Source organism: Eleutherodactylus coqui, chromosome 3 (genome assembly GCF_035609145.1).
Source record: "Eleutherodactylus coqui strain aEleCoq1 chromosome 3, aEleCoq1.hap1, whole genome shotgun sequence".
Taxonomy (NCBI): Eukaryota; Metazoa; Chordata; class Amphibia; order Anura; family Eleutherodactylidae; genus Eleutherodactylus; species Eleutherodactylus coqui.
This window is the reverse complement of record NC_089839.1, coordinates 67,939,755-67,958,570: the sequence shown is the minus strand read 5'-3', so window position 1 is coordinate 67,958,570 and position 18,816 is coordinate 67,939,755. Positions and strand designations below refer to the sequence as shown.

Sequence of the window (18,816 nt, the reverse complement as noted above, 5' to 3'; positions counted from 1 at the left end):
CCGCCTCCTTTCCACCCCTCGCCACTATTTGCAATAGGAGGGGGCGAGGCAGGGGCGGAGCTATGCCCGAAAACTTAGCTCCACCCCGTCCCAAAATGATACCAATGGAAACTACAGGACATCCCACAAAAAAATGAGCCCTTGCACAACTGTGTCGATGGAAAAATAAAAAAATTATTACATGCAGAAGATGGCCGCAAAAAATAATTGTAAAAAAATTAAATGTCTTTGAAAAAAAAAATAAAAGTAGTACTCCAAAAAAAAAAAAAATACGTTTGGTATCATAGTAATCATACTGACCCATAGAATAAAGTTATCACGTCATTTTTGTTGCAGTTTGTGCGCCGTAGATACAAGACGCACCGAAAGATGGCAGAATTTCCTGTTTTTTTCCATTTCACAAGAGTTTTTCAGTACATTAAATAGTACTATTGAAAAACACAACTTGTCCCGCAAAACACAAGCGCTCATACACCTACATCGATGGATAAGTAAAGGAGTTACAATTTTTTTAAAAGAAGGCATGAAAGAACGAAAATGAAAAAACAAAAAAAAAAGCTAGGTCACTAAGGGGTCAAAAGAATGTCCATTAGCACATGTCACCTATATTATAGGAGATTCGATATTATTTCCACTTTTTAGACATCTACAGGGAAATACATTTGCTGAACATTGTGAGACCCTAGAAACATATACATTTTAAAAGAGTGTAAAAGCTCTCTTTCTTACCTGGCCAGTTGCTACATAATCTTTCACTGGATGAATGGCCAGACTGAGAATGTCATCATCATGACCCAAGTACAGTCTTTGGGAATGCTGCAGTCTGTTGTACACCGCTGCCACTGCTGCCACATGGTACACCACCTCGCCAGTCTGAGTGTAGAACAGGTTGTTTCTACAGTCATAGCCTCTGTAGCTAAAACAGAAAGCAGAGATACCTGTTTATGCTCTATACATTACATTGTAGCTAGTATAAGGATCTAACCAATGTACATGAGACTCAAAATTCATCCTTATTCTGGAACTAAGGAGCCTGGCCCATACCATAAAATAAGGATTATTACTCTTCCTCCTTCAACCCTTAGGGTGCCTGCACACGAACGGAATTTCCAGCACGTTATTTTAGGCACATTATCTGCCCCAGACCGCAGCCAATATACTCCTATGAGGATCCGCAGTTGTCCCCAGACGGACGGATTTGTATCGCGTTTTTTCACGCGCGTGAAAAAATCTGCGACCTGTCCTAATTTGGGTCGGATTCTGCGCGTGAAGCCTCCAATACAAGTGAATGGGTGCGTTTTTTCACGCAGTACATCCGCAGTGCAGCTGCGGATGGAGTCACTGGTTGCTATGACTACAGGAAGTAGGCATGGTAGGAGGCGTCCCAACACACAGCAGAGCTTCACAGGCAAATTTGTAGAGGGAGATAGGTAGTATTTCTTGCCAATGCAGGATGTAAGAATGCAAAATCTGTAGTAATGAATTCCTCTTGTGAATTTTTTTGCAGTGACTGAAATAAAGTCACGCTGGAGAAGCACCCGAAAAAAGTTACATGGATCAACCATGCCCACAAAGACATCTGCTCACCGGGTGAAAGCATGTTGCCAGAATAATTTAACAGTGCTCGCACAAGCAAGAGGGACAAAACGGAGTCTGGGTGTTGGTTTTTAAGCTGTTTTCCAAGGAATGGGCAGTTCTCTAGGGGTTGGGTTTACAATAAGGGGTGTCTGCTGGTTTTTCTGCGAGTTTTTTTCCGCAACACATCCGCGTATATCCGCGCGTGATTTTTCACGCATCCGCACCTATCCGCAAGCACATTTAGGTACCATACGCGTGTGAAAATCCGCTAGCAGAATCCGGAACGCTCGTGTGCAGGCGGCCTTACAGTTGGTACCACACATTTAATTGCCAAAACATTCAATCTTTCAATCATTTAAAAGATCATCTTTGCGTGTAAATGAGCCTTTAGTCTATAAACACAAACAAGGATTGGGAGCACAAAGAGCATCAAAAACATGTGGTGCATACCCTCCAAAGGTACAGTACGTGTACCACCGGTTGAAACGCTAGGATGTACATTATATGTTGTGCAGAAATTAAAAAGCAAGTAGAAAATAAATTAATTATGAATGAAAGGGGTACTAGCTTTTCACACAATTTATGTTCATGTAATAGCCTGTGTGTGTCTCATCAATCTTGCAATATACTTTCTTTAAAAAAAAATTGTTTTAGCACTGTAAATCAAGGCTAAAGTGGCTGCCACTAGGGGTCTTCCTTTCATATCCAATGTCTGTTCTTAGGTGTTTAGCTTTTATAGTAACTGGGGTGCTGAGACGTTTTCTTAGTGTGAGGAAGGGAATGTCTTCACAGGTTGTTTCTGTGTACACACAGGCTGACAGACCTGCAGACACTGTAAACAATCTCCACAATCTCTGTCTCTCCTGCTGTTACAGCACATGTGTGTACATTACTTTGTGTTTATTTATCATCTGTCCAGAATGTCCCTGAATGCTCAGCTCCTACAATCGTTCTTGGCCAACAGAGGCATGGGAATTCAAATGCTGTCTCCCTGCTAATTGGACTAGAGACAGAGCAATGCAGCATGGGAAGTAAGGGAAAAGAAGTACAGGACAGTGAACTACTAGCAGAATGGTGGGCTTGAAACATGTCCTTTGCATGAAAGTGGTTTACAAACAGCAGGGCAGCAGAATAACGGGGAAGACCACCTGAAAATCAGAATTTACAGACAAGAAACAGGATGCAAACAGCAGCAAATGAGTCAGTAAGGAGAACCTGGTATATTTTAGAAAAATTGTTGAAAACTCAGGTACACTTTAAATTTAAAATTATAGTTATGGGAATAATCACTATCAAAAATGGTGCAATGTTCCAAAGTTTCACTATAAGTATAACCAATAGTCCAATGGTTTGCAACTTCTTAATTGCAAAATACAATATAACATTATAAAACAACTTAGACATAGGACCTACCCATGTACAAATTTTAACTTCAAACTTTCTTCTGGGGCTTTTTCTCTTTTAAGGGAAGGCAATGAATTTTGCTTTTCTTTATTTTGCTGCTTGAGCTGAGGTAGATCTTCTTTGTAAACCTGAAAGTGAGAGAGAATACTACTTATACACCAAACCAAGTCTTAATCTGGATTATGACATCTATCACCAGTAAGAGTTGGTTTGCATTCTTCAGGCTACTGTTATACCTCTTCTAATTAATATAAAGTGATCTGAGCACACTTTGGGGTAGTTGGCCAGAGTGGTCATATGTAGTTCTGTAGTGACGTCACCAAGTCAATTGAGCATGGATTAACCTTTTCCAATCCACTGTCTGACGTCTGAAGACATTCTGATTGAAGGTTGTACAGCTCCGATGTCAGAAGACGTCCGGCAGGGTATTCTTACTGTAGTCGCTCTGTTGTCGGGGGCCTTTCCAGCATGTCACATACTGCAGTACTGGCTCCAGCCAGCAGATGGCGTCATTGTATCATGGCAGGAAGAGAAAGCCCCCTAGGAAACCCTGAATCCAAAATTGGATTGCAAAGGGTTAAACAACATTGCTCTGCGATGACAAGACATTGCAAGGGACATCGGTATCAGTAACCTCAGTATGGCGCTAGGATAAGTGTCTAAAATTTTTTGCCATTTTGAGCCTGATGAGTTGTAGGTTGGAAGACTTCTTTAAACTTTATTAACACTCTGTTATTATGACAGCTCTGGTGAAGTTAATAGGGTGCAATGCCTGAGATCAAGTCCAGGTAAGCATCTGCTTGGAAGCAGTCAATTACACCATTAGTACACACTGTACAATCTTCCTGTCAGTATAAGGCAGGGCATACATTAATGAGCTGACATCGCTGTTATGAATGGCTGCTTTCTGCAGTGTGGAAGAAAACCGGCTTTCACTCTAATTAAAATGCTGAATGTTTCCATCACTTATTGCCAGAAATACAGACTCGGGCTCAGAATATATAAAGAATGATGTGCCGGCAGGGGAGAGAAAATAAATGTCATTATCGAAAGTCACTTTTACTCCAGATGCAGTCGTTCTTTTGTCCTTCACACAAATGAGTTTGTGTGAAATAACTACAAAGCTATTGAGAAAATGAATTGTTTAGATTGTTATAATAGTTATTGGAGGCGCGGTATAATCTGTATAATGAATTACTGGGAATGCAGAGTAACAAAAAATAAATCACATCCATATAACACAGTCTGACTAAAGGTATTAAGTCAAGGCAGTTACTTGTTTCACGTTGCTGATGCAGCTGCTAGATAACTTTGTACCATAAATAATGTAGAAAAGATTTTAAAAATATGCTTTTTATTTACTTATTGCTGACTATTAACAATTTCCAATCCACTGTCTGACGTCTAAAGACATTATGATTTAAGGCTGTACAGCTCCGATGTTGAAAGACGTCCGTCGGGGTTCTCTTACTGTATATTGCCAGCCTCTCTGCTGTCGGAGCCTATCCAATGTGTCACCTCATGCAGTACTGGCTTTAGCCAGCATATAGCGCTGTTGTATAACAGCAGAAAAAGAGTAAGCCCCCTAGGAAAACCAGGATACAAATTGGATTGGAAAGGGTTAAGTTTGTTTAAAAAAAAATAGTGCAAATTAAAAATATGAATAAGGGTGGTTTCACATCTGCATTCGGGGTTTCGCTTTCCTGCTCCGTTCAGGGAGCAGGAAAGGGAAATCCCCGTGGCTGTAAGGCTCCATTTCTGATAGAACGGAACACCCCAAATGGACCCTGTTGACTATAATGGGGTCTGTTCGTTTTCCGCTCAGCTGCCTGGCTTTTGGACAGAAGAAGAAAAAGCACTGAATGCAGCACCTTTTCTTCTGGTATTTTAAGGCGGATCTGTGATGGAACCTCCTACTGGAATATCCAACATAGATGTGAGACTGGCCTGATTCATTGATCAAAATGCTACTTTTAGGCCATATTTATACGGCAAAAATCGCATGAAAATAGAGCCCATTCTTTGCAATGGGTGTACATACATGGCGATTCTTCTCCTGCAGCAATGCTGCGTGATGGAAAAATCACAGCATGTTCTATTTTTTCCTGCACATTGCGCAGAACATAGATGCTGTGACCATGTTTTGTATGATGCGCGTCATGCCCAAGAATCTTATTTGCGATTTGCTATCGGCTGTGTAAATACGGCCTTAGGGTAATATACAAACATGAGAAATCCTAGCCCCAAAGGCTGAGGCTGCACTAATGGGATTGTATCCTGGATTATTTTTTCACTGCATTTTGCAAGCTAAGTAGTGGAGCGTATAATAATCTATGACATACTGTGTGACTTCGGCATCGGAGCTTCAGTTCGCTGCCTCCGTTGACGATACCTGTTAAAATACAGGGTGAAATAGCTCTGCATGCAGCACCATTTCATCCTGTAAAATATCATATCAGACCGCTAGAGAGAAAGCAGAATAGACCCCATTACAGTTAGTGGGGTCAGGGCCGTATTTATAACAAGAGGGCACAGTGCTAAGGGCGTCCAGAAGGAGGAGGGGGGGGGGGGGGGCTATCATTAATGGTTTACTATGTTTTGGTAACTTTAGTGTTGTGACCATTCTGCTGTACAGCAGTTTAGCAGCAATGAAATCACACACTGCAGTCTGTGTGCTGATAACATCCACGCTGCAGAATAAGTTGGTGCTATACATATAAAGATCATTATATTATTATTATCCAGAGCCCAGCACAAAAGACTTCATGACTTCTCACTCTCAAGTTTCCCTGTTGATTAAGGAGATGTGCAGCCAACCAGCAAGCATTTATATGCTTACCTAAATGACATGACTTGCAGTTTTTTCAATAGTTGGCTGATTGTTCGTCTTTTTACATGGCCCAACTGTTGGGCGAATGAGTGATAATCGGTCTATGTAAAAAGGACCTAAGAGAGTTGTTACAGACATTTCCTAAGATGTATCAAAGGTGGTTCTGTCACTCTGCAACATGTCACAAAAATAAAGTCGAGAGAACATGGACAAAAACATAAATACACCTTTTAAGAGAACACTTGTAACTACGTTTTATAAGAAGAAGCTATAAGAACAGCATAGGTATTCTTATGAAAAGCCATAAATCTTTCAAACAGATTATGTAAGTGAGTTATTGTAAATTGTATATATCTGCCATCACATTATTACCATGTATCTCCTATACACTTGATACACTGCGGATACTCATTATGGCACAGCTGCGAAACAAAATAAACTCTCCACAAAAACTGCATTTCCATCCATGCAGATTTTGCTGGTTCAATGCTTAGACTGGTATATGATAATGTGGAAATTCCCAGTCATTAAATGAATAAACTCTTTAGAAAGTCTTGTAAACCACAAACAAGTCACGTCTCGTACTGACCTGGCGATCATAATTGATTTGTGTCTCCTGCTCGATATCAGAGTCTAGTTCAGGCACATCGGACACATCTGAATCCGACTCTTCACTGCAGGAATCAATAATCCCTTCTAATGAAGAAAGAAAAACAAAGTATTACATATACACTTTATACTTTACTGCATACTCTATAACATTGTAAATATGCTTAATAACAGAGAATGCTAGTGCAGAAAAGAATAATACTATGGTACATATACTATACTTTAGAAGCGCTCTTTTGGAGCACACATAAAAATCGCTCGTCTGACCAAGCCCTCAGGGGGAAAAAAGTCCTTCCCGATTCCAAATCTGGCAATCAGAATAATCCCTGGATCACCGACCCTTCTGTTTCCCTCTTGTACTCTTTATTGAGTACTATCACCACATCCTCAGACAGAGAGTTCCATAGTCTCACTGCTCTTACAGTAAAGAACCCCCTTCTATGTCGGTGTAGAAACCTTTCCTCTAGCTGTAGAGGGCGCCGCATTGTTACAGTCCTGTGTATAAATAGATGATGGGAGAGATCTCTGTATTGTCCCGATATACATATGTACATATTTATATATGGTTATTAGGTGGACCTTCAGCCGTGTTTTTCTAAGCTAAATAACCACAATATTCCATGTTTGGTCTGACCAGTGGTTTGTAAAGAGGAAGAACAATGCGCTCTTCATATGCTCCTGGACCTCTTTTGATGCACCCCATGATCATATTTTCCTTGGCAGCAGCTGCCTGGCACTGGTTGCTCCAGTTAAGCTTCCAGTTGATTAAAATCCCCAAGTCCTTTTCCATGTCAATTTTGCCCAGTGGTTTCCCATGGTGATATGTATTTCCCTGCCCATGTGCATAACTTTATATTTATCAGTGTCAGGCCGCCTGCACACGAGCGGAAATCCCGCCGCAGGATTTCCCGCGGGATTTCCGCCGCTGAAAGTTTGCATAGGAGTGCATTACAATACGCACTCCTATGCAGACGGCCGCGGTTTGGCCGCGCGAAATGTCGCGCGGCAAACAAACCGCGGCATGTCCTAATTTTCTGCGGGGCACGCACTCACCCGGCCGCCGGCTCCGGTCTGCGCATGCGCCGGCTGCGCGGCAGCCGTCACATGAAAGAGCCGGGGCCGCCAGGTGCGGGTGAGTACGCGCTTGTCCCTGCAGGCGCTCGGGTCGGATCACGCGGCGAGAATTCTCGCTGCCGGATTCGACCCGCTCGTCTGCAGGCGGCCTTAGGGTGCCTGCACACGAACGGAATTTCCAGCGCGTTATTTTAGGCACATTATCTGCCCCAGACCGCAGCCAATATACTCCTATGAGGATCCGCAGTTGTCCCCAGACGGACGGATTTGTATTGCGTTTTTTCACGTGCGTGAAAAAATCTGCGACCTGTTCTAATTTGGGTCGGATTCTGCGCGTGAAGCCTCCAATACAAGTGAATGGGTGCGTTTTTTCACGCAGTACATCCGCAGTGCAGCTGCGGATGGAGTCACTGGTTGCTATGACTACAGGAAGTAGGCATGGTAGGAGGCGTCCCAACACACAGCACAGAGCTTCACAGGCAAATTTCAGCAGCAGCACTGTCCTTCCAGTCACCTCATCCACCAGACAGCAGCCAGCAGACACCAGCCTGCAGCCACAAGCCACCAGGCGTAACGAATAATGATCGACATGGGCAAACTTGTCGCAATGATGCAGGACTTCCCTAGCATATGGGACAGTAACTCCCCAGAGTACTTAAACAAGAATCGAAAGGAACAATCCTGGCTTCAACTCTCTGCTCAGGTTTATGGGGATGCCTGGACGAACGCAATAGAAGCGGAAAAGAAGAACTTGCGTGAGTATTATTCGCTATTGCGTCAAATGTCCTTTTTTTTTCATTTTAACCCCTTAGTGGCCAAGCAGTTTTACTTTTGTTTTTATTGTGCTTTTTTCCATCCCCACTTTTAACCCCTTAGTGACGGAGCTTTTTTGCTTTTTTCCTTTTTTCCCCCCTACTCCCTAAAAAAATCATAGTTCCTTTATTTATCCATCGACGTCGCTGTATAAGGGCTTGTTTTTTTGCGGGACGAGTTGTATTTTGCAATGGCACTATTTATTGTACCATATAATTTACTGAAAAACCTTTAAAAAATTGTAATCGGAGAGAAAAAAAAAATACATTCCACCATCTTTCGGTGCGTCCTGTTTCTGCAGCGTGCAAAGTGCAACAAAAACTACCTGATATTTTTATTCTATGGGTCAGTACGATTACTACGTTACCAAACTTATATAGTATTTTTTTTGCTGTAGTACTTGTATTTTTTTTTTCAGATATTTAATTTTTTTAAATTATTTTCTGTGTCCATTTTCTGCGTGCAATAACTTTTTTATTTCTTTGGCGACATAGTTGTGTGAGGGCTCATTTTGTGCAGTATGTCCTGACGTTTCTGTTGGTACCATTTTCGCATACAGCTGACATTTTTCGATCGCCTTTTATTACATTTTTTTCTCGGAAATAGGGTGACCGAAAAAGTGCATTTCGGGCGTAGTTTCTTTCTTTTTTTTTTACCACATTCACCGTGCAGGGTAAATCATACATTACTTTGATAGATCAGACTTTTACGGATGCAGCGATACCAAAACAGTCACACTGCAGGACGGGCGACTGTCCGCAACGCTGGCAGAAAAGAGCACATGACCGGCTCCATTGCCGGACTTGTGTTCTTTCCTCCAGCTCTGTGGAAAGACATCCATCCTGCATTGCGGCCGTCTTGTGCAGGAAGACGGGTGCATCAGCCGCCAAGATGCGCCCAAGTTACTAAGCCCTCCCTGTTTGTTTTGTGCGGGAACAGTTGTATTTTCCACTGGTTACACTGAAGCGGCATTTATTGGGTTAATAGCCTTGTTCAGCAGACACCCGCAATGTGTAGAGGGAGATAGGTAGTACTTCTTGCCAATGCAGGATGTAAGAACGCAAAATCTGTAGTAATGAATTCCTCTTGTGAATTTTTTTGCAGTGACTGAAATAAAGTCACGCTGGAGAAGCGCCCGAAAAAAGTTACATGGATCAACCATGCCCACAAAGACATCTGCTCACCGGGTGAAAGCATGTTGCCAGAATAATTTAACGGTGCTCGCACAAGCAAGAGGGACAAAACGGAGTCTGGGTGTTGGTTTTTAAGCTGTTTTCCAAGGAATGGGCAGTTCTCTAGGGGTTGGGTTTACAATAATGGGTGTCTGCTGGTTTTTCTGCGCGTTTTTTTCTGCAACACATCCGCGTATATCCGCGCGTGATTTTTCACGCATCCGCAAGCACATTAGGTACCATACGCGCGTGAAAATCCGCTAGCGGAATCCAGAACGCTCGTGTGCAGGCGGCCTTAAACCTCATTTACCCCTTTTCTGCCCATCCATACTAAGTCATGGAGAAGAGAGTCTTTGGACTTCTTTGACGTGAAAAAACTGCTAAATTGGTAGATCAATGAGAAGTTGATGACTATTCTAGCTAACCACCATAATAAATTCCTGAGAGACTGGACCCAGTGTCCTACCTTCTCAACATAACAGATCTCCAATCTCTCTATTGAAGAGTTTCAGAGCCTCAGCATCTCTGCACAATCCAATTCTCACTTTATTGAGAAACGGTTTCTCCCCCCCCTTTTTTTAAATTCCTTTCTCTAACCCGTGTAGCCCTGGTTAGGCCAACGTTTCAAAATTTCACTTGTGCGCCCCTCAGCAATGGACTCCTACTGTTTTTATAAGAGTGCACTCACTAAACCTGGTTTACAACTCTGCTGACCTTAATTAATACTGCACCTTTGTCGGAGAGTCCCTTGATTGTTTCCTTGTTATCTCCCTTTTCTAATTTGTTACTTTCATCTTTCCATTTTGATTAATGCTTATTTCTTTTATTGTAAAATGCAAAATTCAAATAAAAACGAATGTGAAAAAAAACCCAATACTAAATAGCACGTGTGTACTGTGCACATGTGTGTATCACATGTATGATTTTGATAGATTTCTATGCACTAGATTACACTTCGTTTATAAATATAGAGCAGCTGACCCTCCAAGGACATCAAAAGTCATATTCTAAATTTATCATCAACTAGCACCAATCTATCTATATGACAAATCAGGCAGTAACTCTATATTTTTATCCAGTTGTCTCCACATATTCACTTCTTGAATTGTCAGCAAAAAATGCTGTAATGTATTCCCTTTATCATATAGTCTACATATGTGATTTGCTATTTTAAGTCACAGGGTTGGCAGGATTCAAATTAAGTAAAATAATTGCTGAACTCAACAGTAAGTTTTCTGTTTTGTTCTATTTGATAGTGCTGTAAGCTGCGAAAAATGGATACGGTACTGTATATCAAACTTGAAGGCTACTTGATTCAAGGGAATCTCAAGCAGTTTTAAAATTAGAGCAAGAAGAACAAGTTTACCACTCAAGCGATAGCACATACTTAAAGGGGACACTAACTTTTCTCACAACTTATGCTCATTCAACAGCCTATGTGTGCGTCATCAATTTTGTGATATACTAGCATGAATCATTTTTTGTTTTTTCCACTGAAAATCAAGTTTGAAGTGGCCGCCACTAGGGATCTCTTAACACCTTTGCAATCCACTGCCTGTTTTTAGGCATTTGACTTCTATAGTAACAGGGACATGGAGACACTGCTAGTTACCACATGTAACAGAAAGGCGGGCATTCAGATATTGCCTTGCAACTGATTGGAGCAGGGCTATGCAAGACATCATGGGAAATGTGAGAGAGGAAGTCCCAGCCAGTACGGTACTGGCAAAATGGCTGGTTTAGGACCGTCCACAGGCAGTGGACTCATAGAGGTCAAACTGGGTGTAAACAGCAGAAAAATAGCAGCCAATGAAGACCTTGGCTGTTTTTGAACATTTTTTTGAAAACTGAGGTATGCTCTAACTTTCAGTCTTAATTTTGAAAAAGTGATCAATAACTGTAAGGTGTAGTACTATACAATGTGGTAAAGTGTCAATCGTCTTCCTTGTTTGAGTATAAGCAGCTTAGGGATGTAGTCTATTCTTCAGTAATGAGAATAAAGTTTTTTGGGAACATATAATAGTATTGCATTTGAGTACTAGAGGCAAAGGATAAAGGGATTGTGCAGGACATGTAAAATATTGGCTGAAAGCAGGGGATGGGGGGGGGGGAGGGATAAAAAAAAAAGGTATTACTCACTTGGTAAATCCCCTGCAGCTCCGGCGGTCTCGATGGTCTCTGTTATTGTACTGCAGCATTCATCTTCTGATTACCCACATGTGACAGATGTAGCCAATCACTGTCCTCAGTGGGGATGATAACATAGGGATATGTGACAGCTGAGGACAGTGATTGGTTTCAGTGACCGAATTCGAGTACTCGGAACATATGGGATAGCAATAGACACTGGCCAAACCACTGGAGTTCCCCCGCTCGAACAGTGGGAGATTTACCATGTGAGAAATAGCCATTTTGTTATTCTATCCCACTGGGCATGTTTTACTTAAGCGAGCGTGGCTTAACCCTTTCCAATCCACTGTCTAAAGTCTTAACACATTATGATTTAAGGCTGTACAGCTCTGATGTTGGAAGACATCAGTCAGGGATCTCTTACTGTATATTGCCAGGCTCTCTGCTGTCGGAGCCCATCCAATATGTCGCCTCATGCAGTACTGGCTTTAGCCAGCATATAGCGCTGTTGTATAATGGCAGAAAAGAGTAAGCCCCCTAGGAAAACCAGGATACAAATTGGATTGAAAAGGGTTAAAATGCTCCGATAAGAGATTCCTATTATAGAAAATCTAACAATGGGCCATTCAGATTAAAGGGGTTGTATCGAGAGAAAAAAGTTATCACTCATCCACATGATAGGGGATAAGTTTACGATATGTAGAAACCCCAGCTGATCCAAGGGACAGAAGGGGTTCAAAGGTCCCAACATGAATGTACACTTAAAGTGCTCCTCACCTACCCTTCAATGGGAGTGCTAGAGATTGTTGACTACTTGATCTCAGTCACCTCGAGCGCTCCAGTTAAAATGAATAGAGCAGCAGTGTGCATATGCAACTGATTCTCCAATCATGCAGGGACCTTCATGATCCTTGGGATTGGTGGGAATCCCAGCAGATGGACCTTACCGATCAGAAAGTGATTTCCTATCCTGTGGATAACTTTCTAACATGGCACAACCCCTTTACGTTTTCTTTAAGCACTGTGGAATTTTCAGTAACAGATATTTGAGGAGGGTCAAATGGGTTTTATCGCTTTACAGATTCCTTTTGTTCTGAAAATCAGTGGTGATCCAAGACCGTAGACTTCACCAATCTAATACTCTCACATGTATTGTATATATTAAATATCAGACTATCATTTTGACTGGATTTCATGTGGATAATCCTTTTCTCTTCATGTCAAACTTAAGCCGTAAAAAATTATCTTTTACTGACTGGTCAATGCGAAAGAGCCATCTCACTTACCTTGAGGTGGAATTTCAATGATACCATTTGCCAATCCTTCAGGAATGAATCTCCACTGAAAAACAGAGTGGTCAGCTCCACCGGTGCTCAAAACCCACTGAAAGTCATGTGACCAGCGTACATTAGTGACATGTGCAGAATGGCCAACATATTTTCGAAACTTGGCTCCTTATATAAGAAAGATAGAAAAGATTAATTATAAAACATTAAACTCAAAGGAGGTCCTCAGTTACCCTACCTACAGAAAGACGCAAAAAAGTTCTACTGGCTGTAACAAGTGAGATGTTGATTGAATAGGATGATTGTTAAAGGGGTTTTCTGGGCGCAAAATGTAATTTCTGAAATCTAGGAGGTACAGCTAAATAGCAGCAACCTATACTTTTTTTTAATCTAATCCGCCATTGTGTTTACATGCATCATTTCAACAGTAAACCCAATAATAGACTGTTACCTACAACTCCCAGCACTTGTTTACCAGCCAGCACTGTATCTCCGCCCACAGCTCACAGGTCCTACAACTAGCCTTCCCCTTCACAGGTCCTAGCATCAGCCTTCCCCTCAGAGTGCCAGAGAAAGCCTGCTGAAGCAGACAGGTTCTCCGTCACTCCGAACTGTACATGAGCAATACAGTGCAGCAATTCAGCTCCTGTCCTCCCATCATGCATTGCTCACAGGATGTTAGAGGCTATGGACAGGGAAGGAAGTAGCAAATGCGGACAGGATGTAAGAGGAGGATTTTTCAGGTGGAGGGTCATGTGGCAGATAGAAAATAAAGAAAGCAGCTAGACCAGGTACAGTGAACGTATTACAAAAATGCTTATTGCAATGAAATGCATTCGATTTTTTTTTTAACCCTTTCTAATCCATTTAATTTTTCTCATCCATTCTCCCCAGCTCCAAATAAATTGGAGCTGGGGAGAATGGATGAGAAAAAATACATTTTCCCTTCACCCTCCTGAACTGACAGAGTTCAGGAGGGTGCAGGTGCTCACTGCACCGTGGGGGGAATGCAGAAGTTCTTCCGCATTCTCCGTTTTGCCTCCCGGCTCGGTGATCATGTGACAGCTGGGGTCAGGTAACACCCGCGGTCACATGTTCGCCGACCGGAATCTCTCTGCATTACATAGCACTAATTGAGCGCTATGTAATGTGTAAAGGAGAAGCAGAAAGGGTTAAAAACCCTTTCTGCCTTCTCCTCGGGGGTCCTTGTTGAGGATCAGTGCAGGAGTGCACCTGCACCCAATGTGTCTGATGATCGGGTGCAGATGCACTCCTGCACTGCAGTGTCGGACCTGTCCCGACATCGGAGCTGTGTAAGGAAATGATGATGTCGGGGCAGGCCCAACATTGGATTGGAAAGGGTTAAACTTCAGGTACATAAAATTAAATTGATATTCCAGGCATATACTAAGTATGCACTAGAAAAAAATCAGTTGTAAATTTCACTGCAAATTCTGTGTTGAATCCATGCAAAATCCACATCTTTTATCATATCCACATCTTTTACATGCATATTTTATTGTGGATTTTACCCTTTGCATTGCAACGGTGGAAATTCAGTGTGAAAAATCTGCAGAAAGAATTAATGTAGGGGGGATTTAAAGGGCCATTCTGGTGATTTTATTTCTCATTTATTAAGTAACTAGTCCCTCCCCCAGTATATACAAATCAGCTACTATTACCCTGTTTACTCCTTTCTATCTGGAACTTCTTCTCCTCAGGTGATCATGTGATCTCAATTCTGACCAGTTCTGGTTTTACTTCTGTACTCTCAAACTAGTCAGTTTCTCAGTCAGCATACTTTCTGTGCCATGATATCATATAGACTGCACTCCTATCACCGTTAGTGATGATGATCACACAGCTCCTGTCACGCAGTTATAATAGAGGAGATCACAGCTCATCCTGCTGACTGTATACTTATGGTCTGATGCTTATTTAATTGAATACTCAATGTATTGCCAGAATTTTCCCTGCAGCAAAGATGTTAAAATCTACAGCTGCTCATGTTATGCCAATCATGTCAATTTATGTTGTGGATTTTTCACGGATTCTCCCCAATGACTTCAACTGGAAAGGGGGGGGGGGGGGCGGGGGAGGGTGTAAGCCGCAGTTTACTTTTTCAGAATCTATTGGACTTTTCAGAATCTACAGTCCAATCCACAACAAATCTGCACCAAGATCTGTATCATTTGGGGAGGATTTATTAGGTAGAGCTAATGTACAGAAAATACTGCATACAAAATCAGTTGGGTCACTTATTCAATTTTCTAACCAGAGATCGAAAAATTAAATTTGGGAAGTACTTGATAGGTTTATGGGACCGTCAACATTTTTGGTCCATTTTCGTTTTTCTGTGTATAAAATATTAGTATCATTCGGCAACCCAAGAGTGTTCTTCATTTGTACATGGGTTTGCTTGTTCAGCAGTCACTCCATGCAACCTAAATGCTACGTGTGTCAACATTCATAAATTGGATGAGAAAGATCTAGTGCATTATTCAACAGACCCAAAACACAACTGCTATTTTATTCATTGACAGTTTCATCCCCAGAAACAAGATTTACCGTATTCTAGAAAGACATAAATTTCCTTCCATCCATATAAATTTTTAAAGCTTGTATTCTAAATTGAGATGAAGGAATCTGTACCCAAGTGGCAGAATGATCACGTCCCACGTTCATTGTGAGAAATGTTACCTATGTGGAAATCACTGCTCCAATGCTAGCATATACTGGCTACATAGTAAGTACTGTGTTAATACCATCTATTATACATCACCCTTAAGGTGGAGGAGGCTACAGCCCACGCTTTTTAAATCAGTCTAATCCATATCAGTGCACACAGAAATCCATTGATCTAACATAAATTCCTTTAGATGCCTAAGGGACGTTAAGGGGAATTTTAGAATTACTGACTTAAAAAATGCATGATGAAAAAGTATTGGTGGATTGAAAGAACTAAAGAAAGAAGGTGATGTATTAAAGGAGATGTCCCGCGCCGAAACGGGTTTTTTTTTTTTTAAACCCCCCCCCCGTTCGGCGCGAGACAACCCCGATGCAGGGGTTAAAAAAACCACCCGCACAGCGCTTACCTGAATCCCGGCGGTCCGGCGTCTTCATACTCACCTGCTGAAGATGGCCGCCAGGATCCTCTGCCTCCGTGGACCGCAGCTCTTCTGTGCGGTCCACTGCCGATTCCAGCCTCCTGATTGGCTGAAATCGGCACGTGACGGGGCGGAGCTACACGGAGCCGCTCTCTGGCACGAGCGGCTCCATAGAAGGCTGCTGAAGACCCGGACTGCGCAAGCGCGGCTAATTTGGCCATCGGAGGCCAAAAATTAGTCGGCTCCATGGGAACGAGGACGCTAGCAACGGAGCAGGTAAGTAAAAAACTTTTTATAACTTCTGTATGGCTCATAATTAATGCACAATGTATATTACAAAGTGCATTATTATGGCCATACAGAAGTGTATAGACCCACTTGCTGCCTCGGGACATCTCCTTTAATAACGAACAGACTTGTTGCCACCATTTCTGGGCAATTTCCATTGGCAAATGATTTATAAAGGCTAAAAGCATTCTCTAAATAGGTACAAAACACTGCTGGCTGATTTCAGAACTACTGTATGGATAAAGTTGAAAAGGAAGTGTGAAAAATGGTCCCATTTACTCGATTCTTAACCTTTTGCAAACAATTTTATATGGCTATACTGTATCTACAGTAAAAGGGAAATAACTTTACAAATAGTCTTGATTAAATAGAGAATATTTCCTGTATATAGTTTCTATGCAGACCTATGTGTCTCCATAGTAACAGACTACAACCATCCCCTGTGTAGTCTGGTCCTGCAGTCATGTGTTACTTGCTTTCATCTGACCCCTATTCTATGTAGATTAGAAAGAAGAGGGGGCAAGTAACTCATAACTGTAGGATTAGTCTAAACACTGAGTTGGTTTATGACAGTTTTCCATGGAGACACAAAGTTCTGCATAGGAGCCGTAGACATAATATAGTAGTAGATCTTAAATCCAGACTATTTGTAATAATGTTTCTTCTTTTTTTTTTTTACTTTAGATGCATAATTATCACAATTAGAGTGGTTTCACATCTACGTTGGCGGTTCTGTTTTCCTGCTCCATTCGGCGAGCATGAAAGGGAAATCCCCTAGCCGAAAGTGTCCAACTTATTATGGAACCAAACAGCGCCGAACGGTCCCCATTGAGTATAATGGGTTCTGTTCGGTATTCGCTCAGCTGCCTAACAGCATGCAGTGCTTTTTCTTCTGGTATTTTGTGTCAGATCTGCTACGGAAACTCAGACTATAGGTTCCATTACAAATGTAAACCCGGCCTTAGCCAGTTGAGTTTTTTTTATTAAAATGTGGTATTAAACAATTAAAATTTCCTACACTTTTGTCTATAACTACATGCAAATTTCTTCATAAATTCATTAAAAGTGATGAGGCCTATTATGTTCCAATGCACATGCCTGTAAACAATTGCGTCATTGAGTCAACAAGTGGATTTTTAGATAACCACAAATTAAATGTCACAAATTGGATAATAATATTTTCACCCTTTAGATTATAAAAAAAAAACAGATTAACGACCCTAAACTTCTCTGCACAATTCCTGCCCTCCAATTTACAGAACCAGTATTTGGGCATTGATCACTCATCCACATGGAAACATGACAGAAGCATTTTACCTTTTTTTAGGCTTGGGAACCTGAATAATTTTACTAGTCCAAAATCATCTCCAGTCACCAGCGCTGTACTGCTGAAATTGGCATCCACTGAATTGATATCAGTGAGGTCTGTGTATTTTGGCCATATTCCATTAACTTCTGGTCCAACCACACACGTCCACGAAAACCAATGTATGCCTTTTATTTCATCCTTATTTGTGAGATGTTTCCCAGCTGTAATGCAAAAATAACGTATCAGAACCTCATATACACTGCTCTATAGTCCGAGCTTACATTTAGCCACATGTTTCCTAGGCCATGTTGCTTTAAAGGGGTTGTCCAACTTAAGTTTTTTATACACTTATGGGCTCCCCTTGCCCCAAACTATATAAGAGCAATATACTACTCATCATGGTGCCAGAGTGACGTTTAGAAGTTCCGATGACACAGCATTTGACAGGTGATGTCACCAGGTCTTCTATCCTGGTGATGTCCTGTAAACGTATCACATGGGCTTCTAATACAGAAGATCTCGGAAGGTTTACGAGAGGTCAATTATTACGTCCCTGCTGGTCCTCCTATTGGATGCAGTGGTCACATGGGTAAACAGCCATGTGACTGCTAAAGCTAGAGTAACAAGAAGACCAGAGGAGATCCAGAGTGGTGATGGGGAATCAGCGTGGCAGTGCGGAGGGGAGTATTCTCTTTTTTTTAAATATATATATGACTTTATATATATGACTTATCCCCACCCCACTGCCACCCTTCTTTAATAACTATACACCTCCTCTCGTGAGATCTCTGGACCATTCCTCCAAAATATCACCGACTGTCTGTCCGCTGTCTCTAACAATATGTCCTCCCTTTTTCTCAAACTAAACCTCTCTAAAACTGACCTCCTTGTCTTTCCACCTTCTAACCGACCTCCCCTCAACATCTCCATTCCAGTGTCTGGCACCATCATAACCCCCCGACGGCATGCCCGATGCCTTGGGGTCACACTGGACTCTGACCTCTCCTTTGCCCCCCATATCCAATCTCTGGCCCAAACATGCCACATGCACCTCAGAAATATTGCTAAAATACGTCCGTTCCTAACCACGGACACGCTAAAGACGCTCGTGGTTGCTCTCATCCACTCCCGGCTTGACTACTGCAACTCGCAACTCAATGGCCTCCCCCGCACTAGACTCGCTCCGCTCCAATCCATACTAAATGCAGCAGCTAGA

The 18,816-nt window shown here is 41.9% G+C and overlaps 1 protein-coding gene across 4 annotated transcripts in view; it reads right to left on the bottom strand.

The window, feature by feature from the left end:
* EML6 (EMAP like 6) overlaps positions 1 to 18,816 on the bottom strand; it is a 196,103-nt gene that overhangs the window by 98,238 nt on the left and 79,049 nt on the right. For all 4 annotated transcript variants that reach the window (XM_066595700.1, XM_066595697.1, XM_066595699.1 and 1 more), the window contains exons 10-14: positions 17,609 to 17,821; positions 12,897 to 13,064; positions 6,402 to 6,508; positions 2,992 to 3,110; positions 730 to 916 (exon numbers count right to left, since the gene is read on the bottom strand). In XM_066595700.1, coding sequence (XP_066451797.1) covers positions 730 to 916; positions 2,992 to 3,110; positions 6,402 to 6,508; positions 12,897 to 13,064; positions 17,609 to 17,821 — 794 coding nt within the window. The remainder of the gene's footprint in view (positions 1 to 729; positions 917 to 2,991; positions 3,111 to 6,401; positions 6,509 to 12,896; positions 13,065 to 17,608; positions 17,822 to 18,816) is intronic.